Genomic DNA, 19,434 nt, shown 5'->3' on the forward strand with positions numbered 1-19,434 from the left:
TATATTGCCATCCTGAAAGGGAAAAACAAAAAAACAAAATTACCTTTCCAAATCTGATCTACACAATTTTTCTTTATATTTCTTTCCCTTAATCCTATTTCTTCATACTCAAAATCACCACTTAAAACATTTATCAAACTATCTATGTCCAGTGCTAGTTCTATTTTCCCTTGAGAACAGTGAGCTGGAAAGGGAGGGTAGAAGGAATTTTTACTTCAAAATGTTCATGTGCATATGCATGAAAATATTTTATAAAAAAACAAAAAGGCAGGCCCGAATTGGAAATCAATATGCATGGGGACTTCAAGTAGTTTGTGTGCAAAAATGAAGAGAATTACCTTTACAAATACCGCAGGAAGTATCACTAGTACGTAGACCATTTGTAATAAGATCCCAAGCTGCAGATCTTTATGACTATTTCATTTTTCAATCACCAAAATCATGGGGAGTAAAGTAGAGATGATTGTAACTCCTGTAGCATCTCATCTGGTAGCTAGCCTGAGTAAGGCAGTCTTAGTCTTACTTCCTTTCATCTCCAGAGGGCAGGAATGATGGACAGGGATCTGCTTCATGCAAGGGAGGAAAAGCTGCCTTCTATGACTATGCCACTCTTCAAAGCAAACTGCTAAATGATGTTTAGTGTCCATGAGCCCTAATTTCATTCAAGCTGAGAAAAGTCTCCTTTCCATTTCATTGTGTCTGTGATATTGCATGTGTTTAGAACCTGGATTTCATATGCTATCCGTGACATGAGGTAGAAAACCCAAGACAATTCACTTAACCTGTTAGCCTCAGTTTCCTCATCTGTAAGATAATATTAACACATGCCATGTCATTTTTTATAATACATAGAATTGCTTCATCTTAATGTCATAATTTCTAACACTAAGGGTTGCAAATCACTTTGATAATAACAGATAACACCAACAGAATTTCATTTGAGCATCATAATAAGCAGGGGAGTTGACTCACATTATTATCTTACTTTTATAGGTGAAGAAACTCAGGGAGAAAAGATGACTGAATTGGCCAGGGTCACATAAATAGTATAGTTAGTAGGTGACTTAGTTGGATGTAGAACTCAATTCTTCCCCACACCGGCTTCTAGTCTTTCAGCTTCTGTATTACTTGACCGATTTGTATCAGAGGAATTTTATTTCATTCACTTAAACCATGATTATGAGATGAGGTTGATGAGCATCCCCAAACTGCTAAAGGGAGAGTGGCCCATTAACGAATTCATGAATTAATGAAGAAAGGACCCCTAAACCAATGACTTTAGGAACAACATATAATGCAAACCCATCGTGTCCAAATAAGAACTCCGATGTTCCCTCCCTGAAGCTTCTCAAATTCTTCACTTCTATATTGAAACCACAAAACCTCCTGTCCCTCAAGTTCCTAAACTCCAAGTTGTCGTTAGCTCCACTCTCACCCTCTTCCCCAATCAACTCAGTTTCCAGGAATTATCAGTTTGAACACTCTCTCTCTCCTGCTTCTTGGTTTCTATCCTCCCAGGACCTTAATCTTAACATTTGCCTTCTTTAGAATCTCAACTGCACAATTTCAATAATCCCTTGTTTGGTTTTCTGAACTCAAGTCTCTTCCCTTTTCCAATCTTCCTTACACACAGCAATCAAATCATATTTCTGAAGAGACACTTTGATTATTTTCTTGGCCAAAATTGCTTCCTTAAGTCTAAGGTTAAAAAACACTCTTATTTGATCCTTAAAAGTGCATATGAATTGAACCAAAGATCTTTATAGCATAGACTCACTTAACCTGGACTGGCAGATTGGCTCTCCAGAAGTCACATGCTCCTTCTCCCCTCAGGCTCCTTAACAAGGAGAAAGAAACCAATACGTTTTCTAGAGTTAGAATTCATTTGCCTTTATCATGGTGCCTCTCCTTTGATTTTTAGCCAATATGAATTATTCGGTTAGAAGTAATTACCTTTTAAGTGGTATGGTGTGGTCTAGAACACATAGAAGGCCCAGATGCTTTCTCCACGAGTAGACACACCTGTCGTCCAAGGGTAAGTAGCCTCAAGTTTAGAGTGCATATGTAGAAGAGGGAATAAGTCACAGATCCTCCCCAAATCATTTTTCTGTAATCCTCAGGGTGTTTCTCCTTAGAAACATGTGGCTTTTTACTGACCTTCCCAGGGAGTCCCGAAGTTGTTTTCCCTAAAATATCAACATTTACTTGGTTTACCATGCTGTCAGTAGTCTGGTCCTGAAGATTCTGCTGGGTTGTCAGAGAGCTCTGAGTCATTGGAGCCTCCGAATGTCACAAGACATTCTCTGTTGGGGAAAGGGAGGTAGAGATTCTCCAGTCCCCATCAATATGGTTCTGTCTTAGGGGATTCTCCAGAACTGCTCTGCCCACCAGTGAATTGAAGTTTCCAAACTGACTTGCTCTTTTATATAAAACCCATAGGTCAGGACCGTTTTTTCCCTTCAACCAATTACAGCATTCTTACTATTATACCCAAATGACATTCCTTTTCATGACTGATTATTTAAGTAAGGCCACCTGGATCTCATTCATATTTAGGCCCCACTTGTGATTGAGTGATTAAAGGGAGAAGTCCAGGTGACTCTAACTCTTATAGATCATTTAAGGCTGATTTCACAATCCTTTTGCAAGCACAATGTGTGAGCCAAATTTCAGATGAGCCTTGAATGAACTGAGGCCTTTCAAAAGTTAGAGGTTAAAAGGGTCAGTATTCAAATCTAGCCTCAGATACTGAACACTTCTTAGCTGTGTGATTCTGGGTAAATCACTTGACCCTGACATTCAGGGTCCTCTCCAGTCTTCCTGATTCATTTCTGGCAATTGGACCCAGGTAATTTTTGAGGAGAAAGTGAGAGTGGAGATTTAGCATGGCTGCCCCTCACTCAAAATCAATTCATGTGCTTACCACCCCCCTGATTTCATGGTCTTGTTCAAAGAACAAACATCACAGATGAGGAAACAGGCAAAATAGTTATAACTTCCCCAGGTTAACACAGTCAGTAAGTGTCTGAGGTCCAAATTTGAACTCAGGACACTGAGCCTTCTTAAAATGAATCCAGTTCTCTATCTATCCACTGTGACACCTATCTGACCCAAAGTACTATATGAAGTGGAATTATCAACCTTCAAAGTTAAAATTTATTACAGATCTCAAACAAGATGAAAGTACTCAAGGAAAGTACCATTCTTCTTCAGGTTTTCATGGGCTATGGAATATTCCTTCAGATATAGAAGGACTTTCACATAAAACAACATTAAATCAAGGGGAGGCAGCAGACCATGATTAGAAAATGCAGTACCACCATCCAAGGATAGTGACAGGCTTAGAATCTTCAGGACGTGGCAACAAAACCTAGCCACAGCAGATATTTGTTCATTTCAGTGCTTTGGTGTGCTTGTTTTGTGAAACTAGTAACGGTGGGTAAAGGATCCTCTCAGAAGAGATTTAAATGTTGTTTGGGTTGAATGGGTCAGTGAGTGTTGGCAGCAACACTTGTAGAAGATGGGGGTACAGATGATAGAATACAGTTGTTAGCTGTGGGACTTTAAATAAGGCACTTAAACATTGTCTCAGTTTCCTCAACTGTACGGTAAAGATCATAACAGCACCAAACTCCTGGGGTTTTGTAAAGGTCCAGTGAGAAAATATTGGTAATATGCTTAGCATAGGACCTGGAGAAGAGCAAGTTCTATACAGATTCTAGCTATTATTCGAAATGAAACAGAACTTTTGAAACATCTTCATCAATTTTCTGGTTTCTCTTCCAAGTCAAGAGAAATTAGGACTGTCAGCAACTGAACAGAAAATAATACTTGAAAGGGGATATTTTGGGCTAGAGAAGAGAAGAATCCATGAAAATGGTTGCCATGGGTGAATTCAAGCCACCTGTATTAGATGAAAGAAATCACTGAGTCCTGAAAGTACCAGCAAAGGCAATTCCTTACTAACAGTCAAGTATATTTGAAGTGTCATGGACAATGTGAAAGGCACCATAATAAAGGAGAAAGACACAAATTCTCGAGTTCCATCAGTGAAGAAAATGATGTCATAAATCTAAAAACTGAAACCTTTTACTTGAGGGAAGGAAACTTTCCTAGAAATCAGTTGCCTAAAGAGGAATGGTCTGGTCTAGAAACCAGTAGCCTTTCCCTCATTGGAGATCTTTGAATAGAATTTGGATGAGCACCTATCAGTTATAGTGTAATGGAGAATATTTTTCATTTGTGGATTTGACAGTATAGACACTGAGAATTTCCTTCAGGTGAAAAGCATAGTAATTTATCTTACTAGAATGCCAGACAGATTTAAAAAATAAAAAAGGTCTCAAAAACACCTGGAGATAACCATCATATCTCATGGGATGTTGGGGAACTGGTGATGGGAATGTATCAAAATGAATAGAAATAGGATAAGAAAGCATGAAGAAATTTTGGGAGCTATAAAACTTATCAGAGGCTCTTCTTGATTAAGTGTGATAATATCTTTCCAAAGGAATTCAATTTAATAACATATTTCCAAGTTTGCTATGTGTAAAAGATTGAATCAAGTGTTGAGGATAAACTGAAAATGAAGCAAGGTTTCCCCTCAAAGATCTTGTATTCAAATAAGGAGACATGTGAGGTATGAAAATAAAGTGAAAACAAGCCATAGAAATACACATGAAATAGATTTGAAAGGGAAAGTGTTGAGAACTAGGCTAGATAGGTATAGGTTATAGACTGATGCATATCAGTATAGTTACAATTAGATGTAGACAACAACGGACATTTTAACAAATGTAAAATTTCAGTATATTAGAGGCACATCATATTCCTAGTTAAGTAAAAATATGGTGTAAACAAAAAGTTAAAATCATTCCTTTATGACAAAAGAGAAATGCTTGATTTAATTCTAAAAAAATGACACAAAGGGGAGATCAAAGTTGTTTAATGCTCCTAATGCTAATTGTCTTTTAAAGAAGTTGAATATGTGTGAGCTTGTTAAAATGATTTTCAGGTGATCTCAATTGATTTAAATTGGTGATGGTCCCTTACGAAATGGAAACAGCTGTTGTGATTTTATTATTTATTACTAAATTTTAAAATCCCTACACTAATTCTCCCCCCGCCCCAGCCTTAGTTGTCAGTTGAGCCTTCTCACTGGAACATGAGCTTTGGAATAGAATGAGACCTATTTATAATTTTCTAGAACCTTGATTCTCTCTCATTTAAAATGACCTTAAAATACACAAACATGAATATTTCATTAAGCTAACAATTTTTAAAGTAAGCCTGTATGTAACCTTAAAATTCTGTTTATACATTTTTTCACCAACAGCAAAATAATGATGATTTGGGGCACAAAGTTTACCCAATGGACAGAATGCTGGGTCTGGTGTCCTTTCTTAGTTTCAATCTGACCCAAGATGCTTCTCTCTCCATTTGTACCTGGGCAAGTTATTTAACCTTGATTGCATCACTTTTCTTATCTCTAAAATAAGCTGGAGGGGGAAAGCAAAACACTCCAGCACATCCATCAAGATTCTGACATCATGAAGAACCAGACAAGACTGAAGATCATGACTGATTTGTTAAAGAAAGGCTACTTTTAGTCAATCCAAAAGAAATCCAATCAAAATGGCACAAAGTTCCATACTACCCAGCAAATTGAACTGATTTTAGACAGGTGGACCTGGCAGGAAAGCATTGAACATCATTTCTCAGGAAGCATCCAAAAGGTGGTAAGTACCTTCATCAGAGTAGAGGTAAGAGTTCTTAATCAGGTGGGAGGCTTGGTAATCTGCTCCAGAGGCTCTGGGTCTATTGGATCCAATTGATACTGACATATGACAACTGACTATTCCATATAATTATATTTATGTCAGAAATTAGCCAACACTTCATTTCATATTGATTTATTATATGGCTGGCTGTTTAGCCTTTAAAACATGATAGAGAAAATGTAATTGATGAAGTTAAACTTGAAGTGGTTCATGTATGCTTGTTGCTTTCTGGAGATTTCGTTCTTAAACATTTAGCAGAACACAATTTAGGATGCTCTCTTTTGCAGGTTTTATCTACTTAGGGACAGAGACCTGCTGCTTCACCTCTATTCATGTAGCTTTTGTAGTCAGGAAATGATTTCTCCATTGTTATTTGGAAAAGTAACTTTGGGGGTGGTTAGTTCTTGGCAACCATTGTGTATGGGAGCATTGTAAATCATCATCACCTGGTGCCTTGCTAAGTGCCATGGGAATGGGAATGGATTAGTGTCTGGAAAAGATATTTAAGTACTTTTATTCTGGTGAATAAACAGAGCACTTGGAGCACTTGGAGATCTTGATGGAGTACTTGTCTCCTTTGTAATCCTTGTCTCCTGCTCCTCCAAGCATCCACCTGGGGAAGATTGAAAGAGGCCAGCAGTGAGACTTAACAATTAGGGATGGTGACAGAATCTGAAGCCATCTTGGAAAGTCATATCCATTCCATTGAGGTGTAGAAACAATCATCCCAACCCTGAATCTTAAAATCCATTGGGTTGTAGAACAAAATGGGTTGATTAAATTTATTTTTGAATTCTCCAGACCTCAATAAGAGAAGGAAAGACGGAGAGAATAACTTTGGAGACCATGCCTCCCTGGTGAGGTCCATGTTTTTCTGGCAATTAATTCCTATGGGCCATACCTCTAAACCAGAAAACCTGCATTAGGGTTGATTCCCTGGGGATACCGGAGCAAATAAAAAAGGCTCCAATATTGGAAACTTGGACTGCTTTGGGATAACAGTGTTGCTGTGGATGTTGGTAAGTTGTATATCCCAGCATTCCTGTAATAGTGTAATTCTCTTCTTTCAGTAAGAATTAAATGTCTCATTAAGTAAAATATTCAGTGGCCTGTAAGGGATGATATGAGGTGCAAAGAAAGGTCTTTCAACAATCCAAATGTATCTTTTGCCAACCTGATTTTTAACCATTAGAATAACATTTTTGAAGTTAATGCATTACATCCAGGAATATCATAGATATAAGGTGTTTTTTTTGCAATGGGTTTTAGTGACTTGCCCAAGGTCCCACAGGTAATTAAGTGTCTGAGGCTAGACCTCCTGGTGCAGTGGATGGAGCATTGAGCTTGCAGTCAGGAGAATTGGAGTTCAAATCCAGTCTCAGGCACTTGACTGTAACTAGCTGTGTGACCTTGGGTAGGTCACTTAGCCATAATTGCCTCATATCCAGGGCCATCTTCAGTCTTCCTGATTCATGTCTAATCACTGGACCCAGATGCCTTTGGAGGAAAAAGTGAAGCTGGTGACTTGGCATAGCATCCCTTCACACAAATTCAATCCATGTGCTTGTCATGGCATCACCTCCCTGATGTCATGGACTTTTTCAAAGTGAAGGAAAAACGCTATTATTTTTATCAGTTATAAGGTAAAAGAAATTTAGAATTCAACTACTCTATCCCTATCATTTTACACTTAGTGATCCAGAGGCAAAAGGAGGTTAGGTAATTTGCCCAAGGCCACACAGAAAGTCAGTGTCAATAGAGGAATTTAAATCTGGGTCCTCTAACTCCACTAGAAATCTTCCTAAAGATTGAGAAACCATTCCTATGAAATGCCAAGATTGCAGTTGCTAGCTACTTTTCTCAGGGTCAATACTTTTGATCTCTAGCTCTCTCAAATCTTGTCATGAAACCAACAGGTTCTATAGCATTCTAGGAAATATGATCTTTCCTAAAACCCATGCCCTAAGCTCTCCAGGCTCGCACATTGCTACTGCTTTGATTAGTTATTTTCCCAACCCATACATCAAAGAGAGAAAATTGGAAACGTTTCCTCTAGCAAGAAGAATGAAGCACTACTTTGTAGGAATAGTGCTGAAAACGTAGGGAACCCTGGGAGATGAAGAAAAAAATAGGAAAGAGCAAAGCATTGTTTTCTTTTTACAATTATGATAAAGATAATCATCCAGACACATGTCCTTATACATTGAGGTCTCAATTGTATCTTATTAGAAATTGAAATAATGTTTTCTTTTAATAAACACAAAATGGTAAAGTTAAATTATATATATATATATATATGTATATTTCAAACATTTTACATGTTTACCAAGTTTCATCCTCTGTATTTCGCCCTAAGTATATAAAAGAAAAATGAAAATATCTCTCACTTGGGGTCATGGTCCCTTTTGGAAGACTAGTAAAATCTATGGACTTTTTCCTCAAAATGATGTTTTCATATGACAAAATAAAGGGCACAGATTACAAAGGCAATTAGTTATATTGATATGTAATTATAAAATATTCACCAAAAATAGCACATAACCCTGAGGTCAAGAATCTCTCAAAGAATGTTTGACATGGGACAGCTAGGTAATGCAGTGGTGTCTGGAGGATCTGAGTTCAAATCCAGCTTCAGACAATTAATCCTTGTTTAGCTGTGTGAATTTGGGCAAGCCATTGAAGCCCATCACCTTGCAAAATAATAAATAAATAAATAAAAATAAAAGAATATTTGACATGGAGTGAATCTTAAGACATAGAATTTCAATACTAGAAGGGGTTTTAGAAACTAGAGTGTAATTCAAAGAACCTTGCAAATAAAATGGATGACAAAAGGACTATTAGTAATATATTAATCTGGGGCTAATAGATTTAAAATAGAGAATATTGGTATGATAAGGGAACTTAGAAAACAGAGCCAAGAATTTCAAAGCTAAAAGTCATCTGCCTGACTATCAACTCTAGCCTTATCTGAGGACATTGATATCAAATAGCTATTTAGTATCAGAGCTAGGACTATAACTTAGCTGTCCTATTTCCTGCCCTCTTATTCTATCCTTCAGTCCAGGTTCCTCTTCTACCCAGGATCAAGTTGAATTGTTTGCTCCAAGGACTCAAGCTGAGGTTCACTTTCCCAAAGAGGAGTATCAAAGGAGTCTACATGATCGAGGTGATCTATAATCAGATATTTAAAGAGAGATAAGAATTCAGCAGGAGAGAAGGAAAGAGGAAATTCCCGATTGTGGAAAGACTAGAGGCAAAGATGTAGACCAGGAGAGGTTTATATTAGCAAAGTGTTGATCTTACCTGGCTTCAAAATTTCTGAGAACCCTATGAGAATACCAGGAGCTCTATACCTTCCATGTGTCACCCATCTCCCCTTTAAATCTAACACAGTGTGTGCAACCCTGCTCATCAAATGAATTCAAGATTATAGTTAAAGCTGAGGAGAGAAAATAGTCTCTCTTTTAAGATTGAAATTATGCCTGAACTAGAAATATTATTATTGAATTACTTTTTCTATCTACAATTGGATATATCTTTATTATTCCCATCATTCTAACTGCAGAGGCTGCAGGGGAATTCACACAAATCAGGGGACAGTTAGACTTCCTAGTCTTTTGAATAGTGCTTTCCTTTTAGAGTTTAGAACACAATGTGTAGACATGGAGGGAAAGTGATGTTAATCACATCTTTCTAGGGGTGGCTAGGTTGTGCAGTGGATAGAGTACTGGCCCTGGAGTCAGGACTATATGAGTTCAAATCTGGCCTCAGACACTTAATGACCTAGCTGTGTGGCCTTCGGCAAGCTACGTAACCCCATTGCCTTGCAAAACACCTAGGAAAAACCATATTTCTGGATTCGTAAGGAAATTTCCAATATTAATTCCTTGCCTTAAGTCTATTTAGGGGAGAGGAGGGTCTTGACTTCATTAGGTAGTATAGCAGTTTCCTCCTCCAATACACCATGGCAAGACTTCTCTAATTTATTATCTAAGAGAGTTATGGGTCAAAGGGAATTCAAGTGGCATACCTCAACATCTAGCTGGTGAGTATCAGATGAACCTCTTGAATTTGGGTCTACCTGAGTGAAAGATAGGATTTCATGTCATCTCTTCAAGTCCCAGTGGACCTCCTTTATTTAAAATCCTTCAAATATAATAGAATAAATATTTATTATAATAGCTGTCCTTCATTTTTGAAGAAGACCACAACATCTGGGAGGTGATACCATGACAAACACCTGCATTGGGCTTGAAAGAGGGGGGAGCTGTGCAACATCACTAGTTTCACTTTTGTCCACCAAAGCTATTGAGTCCATTGAACAGATATTAATCAGGATGACTGGTGATAGTCTTGGATGCCAAGCAATCAGGATTAAGTGACTTGCTGAAGGTCACACCACCCATAAATGTTAAGGGTCTGTGTTTGGATTTTTACTCCTGTCCTCTTGACTCCAAGGTCAGTGCCATCTATCACACTATCAATTGAAAAGCATTGAGTTAGGCATTGAGGAAATAACCTATACTAAAGAAGTCTGAATTCAAGGAACAAGGGCATAATATAATTCTAGCTATAATCATAATGTGCAATTTTAGACACAAGGGGAATCAGAGAGGTGTCAAATAAGATGGCTATTGACATTAGAGAGAGAAGGACTTCACAAGGATATGAGAAGGCTTCAGGCAAGAGTTGACACTTAAATAGGATGTTGAAAGAAGGGGATAGGAATTCAGCAGAAGAGAAGAATAGGGCTAATAGAATTTAAGAAGACTGAAGCAAGGACACAGAGAGGGTGAGGCTAGTGAGTATTTGCTTAACACAGTTCCATCAGATATAATCTGACTTGGAAATATGTGGTAGAATAATAGCAGGTAAGTTTGAAAAGCTAAGCTGTTATCAGAATATAGAGGATATAGATCGAGAGTACCAGGCAGAGAAGATTGCCATGGACTCTCCCATTACTGTTCATGGTACTCACATCCAATTGGATGCCAGGAACAATAATTTCTCGCTTTCTCTCTCCTAAAAACTCACATTACCTATATAAAGTCTTCCATTCAATTACTATAAAATATCTTAAATTTGCCCCATCTTTCCTCTCATTTGGTCAACAATCAGCTTCCTATTTACTCTCATCTTGAAAATTACAAAAGCAATCTTTATACTCATAATGCTTGCTTTGGTATAATCATAATTGTCACTTTCAAATTCACATGCACACATCTATCTATCTGTCTATCTGCAAACACCCCTATGTTCGTATTTATGTGTGTATATATATATTTATATATATATATATATATTTATATATATATATATATACATATCCACGAATGAATACAAAAGCATATTTTATTCCTATATTTGCAACTTCAAAACCTAACAAATTGTTTATCAGAAAAACAGATACTTAATAAATAAGCTGACAGATTTATTAAAAAATGAAAGTGCTGAATTTCTACTTAGAGCTGTGATTTCACTCAAGCAATGATAGCTATTTAAAGAAAGACACTAGAAAAGAAAGTCCTGGCCTTCAGCTATAATTCTGCTTTTCTTTCTATATATACAAAGTTCTACATCCCTGACATATGGTAGGCTATTATATTTGATAAATATTGATTGAAATAATGTATAAAAATATGTCAATGAGGTATAGATTTACCACATCTTTCTTTTTATACTCTTCTGGGTTATCTAGTGATCAATCTGTTTTCCCAACAACTTTCTGAAGGCATGGATCACAGTTCTGAAATGCACCCTTTCTTCAGTGAAATGTAGCTGAGACCCTTAGAAAAAATGGAGAGGGTCAATCATATGGTGACTGAATTCATCTTGGTGGGTTTCACCCAGGATCCAATGATGCAGCTGGTACTCTTTGTCCTTTTCCTGGTGGTGTACTCTGTGACAGTGGTGGGGAACATCACTCTGATAATATTCATTTGTACAGACTCCCGACTGCACACTCCCATGTACTTTTTTATTGGGAACCTATCTTTTCTGGATCTTTGTTATTCATCTGTTTACACTCCTAACAACATAGGAAACTGTGTCTCTGAGGACAAGAGCATCTCCTTTGCTGGTTGTTTGGCTCAATTCTTCTCAGCTGGGTTAGGATATAGCGAATGCTACCTACTGACTGCCATGGCATATGATCGCTACATGGCCATCTCTAACCCATTGCTCTATGCTCAAGCTATGTCTTCAAGGGTATGTGTGGGTCTCGTAACAGCTTTGTATCTCGGAGGCTTCATACATTCCACTATCATTACAAGTGAAACATTCACCCTGACTTTCTGTGCGGATAATGTCATTGATGACTTCTTCTGTGACCTACCACCCCTAGTGAAGCTGGTATGTGATGTGAAGGCAAATTATCACATTGTGCTCTATTTCCTTCTGGCTTCTAATGTCCTCATGCCCATTGTTTTTATTCTGACCTCATACCTCTTCATCATTGCTGCCATCTTAAGGATTCGTTCTACTCAGGGTCAACTCAAAGCCTTCTCTACTTGCTCTTCCCACTTGATCTTTGTAACATTGTACTGTGGCTCCATTCTGTATATTTATTATCGTCCCAGCTCTAGCTACTCCTTTGAGCAGGATAAGATTGTCTCTTTATTTTATACTGTGGTTTTCCCCATGCTGAACCCCATGATTTACATTCTGAGGAACACAGATGTGAAAGAAGCACTAAGAAAACTCTTCAATATGATGATTTCTTGAAATTTAGGATATTCTTCATCTTTTAAAAAAAATTTATGATAACCTACATTATCTTGGAAACATCTCTGAAATAATTCACACTAGGGCAAAACTTTCTCCTAAAACAAACATTGATTATGTCTTTCTTTGCCTTTTTTAGTTTGTTCTAGAATGGAGTTGTGATTATAAGTTGTCCCAATTCTCCTCCTTCTCCTCAACTATCCTGGCCTATATATTGGTTGATGGTTGTTTTTTTTTTTTTTTTTTTTTTTTTTTTTTTTTTTTTTGTGAGTTAAACATTAAGGAAGAATTTTGCCCTAAACAGCATTGGATGGTCCAGAAAGTTCTGTGAGTTATGATGAAAAGCAACTTGACTTGCTGTGCCTAATGTCTGGAATAATCACCCTCCCCATCTCTGTCTTCTGTTTTCTCTGATCTTCTCTAATCCTAACTAAAATTCTAATTTTTTAACTGAATGCCATTTTCAGTTCTCTTTGAATTTTAGTGTCTTCCTGGTATTATTCTGAATTTAGCCTATTGAAGTCCTCCATATAAGATTTTAAGGTTCTTGAGGGTAGGGATTATCTTATGCTTTTCTTTTTTATTAGACAGCAATTAATATAGTGACTTCATATGGTCACATAGTAGGTTGATTAATAAATTCTTATTGGCTTATAGAAACTACTGGAACCATTACAGATGCATCTCTACCCACAATGGCTCTAGTACCAGCTTCATCTGTAGATGAGTATCTACCATTATTATCTTTTATTAGTGTCATTATTGATTAATATAAAATATTTTGATATTGATAATAATTGATATAGATGATATGAAGAAAACCATTATTATTATTAATTTGAGGTTTCAATTGAATCATCTCCCTTAAAGAGTAAATATGGTCATTGGAAAGAAAATTTTCATTTATGTTTGATTGGAATGTACTTGGTAGAGCAAATTGTAATTGGTATTTTATAATTATCATGACAGTCTTTCAAAGAAATTGTTGCAACAGGCTTAAATTATAATCTTCTAATACTTGTACAACCATTATAGAAAACTGGACTCTTTTGTAATCATTTCATGATCTTTTAATACTTGGTATCCCGTTTTCTCCAGGGATGAACTGATTCAGACATGATTGATGTTGTTATACTGGGAATTTCTTTGTTTCATTCCTTAGGATCATACTGTTAAGTGGTTCGATAGTGTGAATGCTAACCAAGGGTCAAAAAAAAACTGAGCTCAGATATGATTGATGTCATATACTGGAAATGTTATCTTGGGCAAGTCACTTAGCCTTTGTCTGCATGAGCTTTGTTTTCTATAAAAGAAAGACAACACTAACACCTATTTTCCATGTTGTTGTGTGGATAAATGTGATAAGATATGTGCAGATCACGTTATAAACCTTAAACAGTTGTAAATTTGCTAACTACTGAATACTTCTGTGTGTTGCTTCTTATTATTCTCATTTCTATAAATAACAATATTCCTTGAGAAATTGAGATGAAGAATTTGTAAGTCTAATTCCCAAGAAGATTCATGATCTGAGTTCAATGAAGGAAAGACAAGACTGTGACAGACGAAGGATGATCAATGGTGCAAATTATTAGTTCTTAGACTTCAGCTAAGGGATGTTCAAATAGATTCTGTGTTAGATTAGCTTTAAGGAAATTCAGTGTGTAATGCAAAGTCCATTCATGTTATATGGAATGTGTCTACCAAAGAGAAATTAAATTTATAGTAAAACAATGCTATCATTACAAATTATTTAATGTTATCTTTTAATGTATTTTCTTATGCTTATGTACCTTTGGTCTTAAATGGATGTCTCTAGAAAATGATTATTAAAGTAAAAGAAATGTTTAGATTCCTCCTGGATTCCTTGTCTGACTATATTGCCCATGTAGGGTTTTTGGTAAATAACAGGGTTATACAAATCAGTCTAATAAATCACTCCCAGCAGATTGACTCCATCTCTGACTTTTCAAGTGTCAACTCTCAGGGAGTTGCTTAAGACCTGTGAGAAGTAATATAACTTGACCAGAGTCATGATTTTATCCATGTCCTTCTGTTTACATATTCATCACTCTATCCTTAACACTAACTTTCAACTTTAATAAAACAGTGTCTTATATTATTTATAAGACTTTCAAGGCTCCTTGCTAAAAACATTTTAAAAAAGTCATTTTTTTAATAGCAATAAGTATTGTTGGTGGAACTTCTGAGAAATGGATTATCTTACACTGGTGAATTCATAGCTTCTTTTATCATATGTAAAAAATTTAAACATAAATTTTTTCACACATAAATGTAGACAAATATTTCACATGTATAAACTTGAAATTACATGTATATAAATATTTGTATTCTTCCACATATGAGTTCATCTGTTGATATGAATCCATATATTCCTATGCACATGTGTTTATGAATACTTCAGTGTGTGCCTATGTGTTTTATACATATTTATATATATTTCAAGTTTTACAAAATACTTTCTTCACACCAATCTAATGAGTTAGGTAACATACATACAATTAGCCCAGTTGTGCAGATGAGAAGCTTAAGACTTAGAGAAAAATGAGTGCATTGCTCATGGTCAGTGAGTTAATACATATAAAAGCTAAAATTTAGAACTTTTTATAGACAAGTAAAGCATGCTTTCCAATGTATTCTATTCTCTCTATTCCAAGTTGTCACACTACTCTCTCCTGATGTCTTTGTTGCCTTCTTTCTGGTTCTTTCTGGTTCTTTCTGGTTCTTTCTGGTTCTTGATTCATGTAAACCGTGCATTAATGAATGTGATGTGGATGTGTCAGTCTGAATATCTCTCAAATCTCTGTTCTGGTCTTCTTTTCCTTTTTGCTGTCTATTAAGTCACTTGGGGATTTCAGTAGTTCATGGTAAAAGATTGTTTTTCTAGAAAAATGTCCTTGATTTAGGGATCTTGTCCTATTGTCTCTGATGAGTTACAGTCACACATCTAAAACCACCTCTTGCAAATCTCAAACTGGATGTGCCAATAGGCTTTTCAAACTCAACATGTACAAAATAGAACCCTTTATCTTTCTCCTCCAAAAGATGCTTGTTCCTTCTAAACACGCCATTCTTGTTGAGGGCATGATTATTTTCCTGATGATCTGGTTAATAACATTGATGCCATTCAAAAATCCTTACTCCCATTTACCCCATATATCTAACCCACTGATAATTTGCCATTTCTACCTTTACAGGTTTTCTCTTACTTTCTCATTACAACTGCCATCATCACAATCTTAGTTTTCAGTCTCATATCTTCTTTCCTAGACTATTGCAACAACATTTGAACCTATTTTCTTACCCACATTTAGAATTAGAGATTTCTTTCTCAACTGGTAAAAGTAAGCTATTTCTTGGTCACGTCTATGAATAAATTTCTGTGACTCGCTGAACTCTCAATATCTTTGATCATATGCATATGAGAAAATTTCATCCACTGATATGTTCAAAGAGACACAGAAATCCCATTAATAAGTTGTCACTCGGCGCAACTAGGTGGCACAGTGGATTGAGCACTGGCCCTGGAGTCAGGAGTACCTGAGTTCAAATATGACCTTAGACACTTAACAATTACCTAGGTGTGTGGCCTTTGGGCAAGTCACTGAACCCCACTGACTTGCACAAAGACCTTAAAAAATAAGTTGTCATTCACATCTTTTAGCATATGCACTTTCAGAAATATTCATGAGGCACAGACTTTTCTTCATTATGCATTTCAATCTAAGATAGATTTCCTTAAAAACTCATGATTTTGATGTCTTGTTTCTTCTGCATATTATCCAATTGACTGAGGACCAGATCTTTTTTTTTTCAATTTTATTTAAGGCAAGGGGGTTCAGTGACTTGCTCAAGGTCACAGTGCTAGGCAATTATTAAGTGTCTGAGATCAGATTTGAACTCAGGATCACCTGACTCCAGGGCAGATACTCTATCCACTGTGCCACCTTGCTGCCCTAAGGACTGGATCTTAAAGAGATTTTCAAGTAAAAGATTAGAATAATCTGAGAAAAAAAATGAATAAGCTTAATTTAAAACATCTGAAAGAATTAACTCATTCATTCATTTATGCATGTATATATGCCCTTATTTCTTTGCTCAAATTATGACAGAATCACAGGATTTTATTATTCAAAGGAAGTTTATTTACAAACTAGAGCAAGAATGAATTCCCCAATATAATATAATTGAAAAACAATCAACTTCTGCAATCTTGAAGACTTTCAATGAGACACTCAAAAGACTGAGAGGACTTTCTGCTTTGGGATTCTGGTGAGCTTGATCTTTGTGGCATCTACTAATAGAGCAGAGTAAGCAGAGGTGAGCAACACAGACCCATGGCCCTTTCCTCCTCTTTAAATGACTGAAAATTCATGTATTAAAAGACAGATTTGGATTCATTGTTGAAACATCCTGGTTTCATGTATGTTCTGTGTTGTCTTTCTGTCACCAGATATCACATATTGGTACTTTGATCATCACTGAGGTTTCCTTGCTGATACAGGAGGAAAAATATCATACTCAAGGGCAAAGAACTCCTGCAAAACCAGACCATCACCAAAATTCTATTTCCTATCAAGTTAGGAGGTGAAGTGATTCTGGTAAAGGTAAGGGAGAAGGATGTCTTTGAACAATACTCCCCTACTATAATAAACATATTTGAGAAAGTCTTGTCATCAAACAAATGATGACATGATGCTCTTCAATTCAAAGAATGAACATCCTCTTGTCTGGCCTTGACTAACGTGCCACATATCCTACATTTTTTCCATTTCTTTGAATATTTTCTGGTTCCCTTTTTCTCCATCCTGCTCTTATGCCTATCTACAAGTATAGAAGTTCCTGCTTGTCTTATATCTGGTTTTATTCACATACATATGTCCAAACAAAGACACATACAATGTCATGCCAGTAGGCATTGTGATAGCATTAAGGTACCATTCAAAGGCCCTACATCATTCAAATTCAAGCTCTGATCTTGCTGCCTATATAACTTTGAGTAGATTTCCCATTTTCAGATATCTTCTCTTTCAATTAAAAGCTCTGGAGTTTCCTGTATTGGGTGGTGATCAAAGAAAGAGTAGAATGTGATAGAGATGCATCCACTTAGATAGAGGCTGACATGTCAGCTCTTACATTAATTTTCAGCATCTTATATTTTCTATGAAGGAAGCTAAGTAATAATGAGAATAATTAATAACAATATCTAACATTTATGTAGCACTTTGAAGTTATACATTTCTTTAAATGTATTACCTAGTTTGGACCATTCACAAGTATCCTGTGAGGTAGACATGACCCGTTCTAGACTCCGTGTGGCACAACCTGTTCTAGGCTCTGTGTGGCATGACCAGATTGAGACTCCCTGTGACATGACCTGTTCTAGGTTCTGACATTGCCTGTTCTAGGCTCCCTGTGGCATGCTATGCTACATGGCTCTGACATGCCCTGTTCTAAGCTCCCTGAGGCATGGCCTGTTCTAGGCTCCCTGTGGCATGGTGGGACAGAAATGACATGGGATGGCATGGTGCAACAGAAATGACATAGGATGTCATGGTGCGACAGAAATGACATAGGATGTCATGGAGCTACAGAAATGACATGGGATGCCATGCTACATGGCTCTGACATGCCCTGTTCTAAGCTCCCTGAGGCATGGCCTGTTCTAGGCTCCCTGTGGCATGGTGGGACAGAAATAACATGGGATGGCATGGTGTGATAGAAATGACATAGGATGGCATGGAGCTACAGAAATGACATGAGATGCCATGCTACATGGCTCTGACATGCCCTGTTCTAAGCTCCCTGAGGCATGGCCTGTTCTAGGCTCCCTGTGGAATGTTGGGGATCAGAAATGACATGGGATGGCATGGTGTGACAGAAATGACATAGGATGCATGGAGCTACAGAAATGACATGAGATGCCATGCTACGTGGCTCTGACATGCCCTGTTCTAGGCTCCCTGTGGCATGGTGTGAAAGAAATGACATGGGATGCATGGAGCTACAGAAATGACACAAGATGCCATGCTACATGGCTCTGACATGCCCTGTTCTAGGCTCCCTGTGGCACGGTGTGACAGAAATGACATAGGATGTCACGGAGCTACAGAAATGACATGAGATGCCATGCTACATGGCTCTGACGTGCCCTTTTCTAAGCTCCCTGAGGCATGGCCTGTTCTAGGCTCCCTGTGGCACGGTGTGACAGAAATGACATAGGATGGCATGGAGCTACAGAAATGACATGAGATGCCATGCTACATGGCTCTGACGTGCCCTTTTCTAAGCTCCCTGAGGCATGGCCTGTTCTAGGCTCCCTGTGGCACGGTGTGACAGAAATGACATAGGATGCATGGAGCTACAGAAATGACATGAGATGCCATGCTACATGGCTCCGACATGCCCTGTTCTAGGCTCCCTGTGGCACGGTGTGACAGAAATGACATAGGATGTCACGGAGCTACAGAAATGACATGAGATGCCATGCTACGTGGCTCTGACATGCCCTGTTCTAAGCTCCCTGAGGCATGGCCTGTTCTAGGCTCCCTGTGGCATGGTGGGACATAAATGACATGGGATGGCATGGTGCGACAGAAATGACACAGGATGTCATGGAGCTACAGAAATGACATGGGATGCCATGCTACATGGCTCCGACATGCCCTGTTCTAGGCTCCCTGTGGCATGGTGTGACAGAAATGACATGGGATGCATGGAGCTACAGAAATGACACAAGATGCCATGCTACATGGCTCTGACATGCCCTGTTCTAGGCTCCCCGTGACATGGTGTGTTCTGGGCCCAGCTCCCCTCCCCTCCCCCACCGCCCCCTCCCTCCCACACTCACTTTCATGCTGAGTGCTCCGGGCGGGGTCTCCGCAGGGGTGGGGGGCTGGGGAGAGAG

The 19,434-nt window shown here is 37.7% G+C and overlaps 1 protein-coding gene and 1 long non-coding RNA gene across 2 annotated transcripts; one reads left to right on the forward strand and one right to left on the reverse strand.

The window, feature by feature from the left end:
- Positions 1–1,776: 1,776 nt before the first annotated feature.
- On the reverse strand, positions 1,777–19,434 carry LOC141516794 (uncharacterized). Its single transcript, XR_012476784.1, has 3 exons — positions 19,378–19,434; positions 1,954–2,186; positions 1,777–1,837 (listed from the first exon to the last, which is right to left on the reverse strand). It is a non-coding gene; the product is annotated as an uncharacterized LOC141516794 (long non-coding RNA).
- LOC141516785 (olfactory receptor 9G19-like) lies at positions 11,580–12,506 on the forward strand. Its single transcript, XM_074227758.1, has one exon. The coding sequence runs from the start codon at positions 11,580–11,582 to the stop codon at positions 12,504–12,506; it is 927 nt and encodes a 308-aa protein (XP_074083859.1).

The sequence above is a fragment of the Macrotis lagotis genome, chromosome 3 (genome assembly GCF_037893015.1).
Source record: "Macrotis lagotis isolate mMagLag1 chromosome 3, bilby.v1.9.chrom.fasta, whole genome shotgun sequence".
Lineage (NCBI taxonomy): Eukaryota > Metazoa > Chordata > Mammalia > Peramelemorphia > Peramelidae > Macrotis > Macrotis lagotis.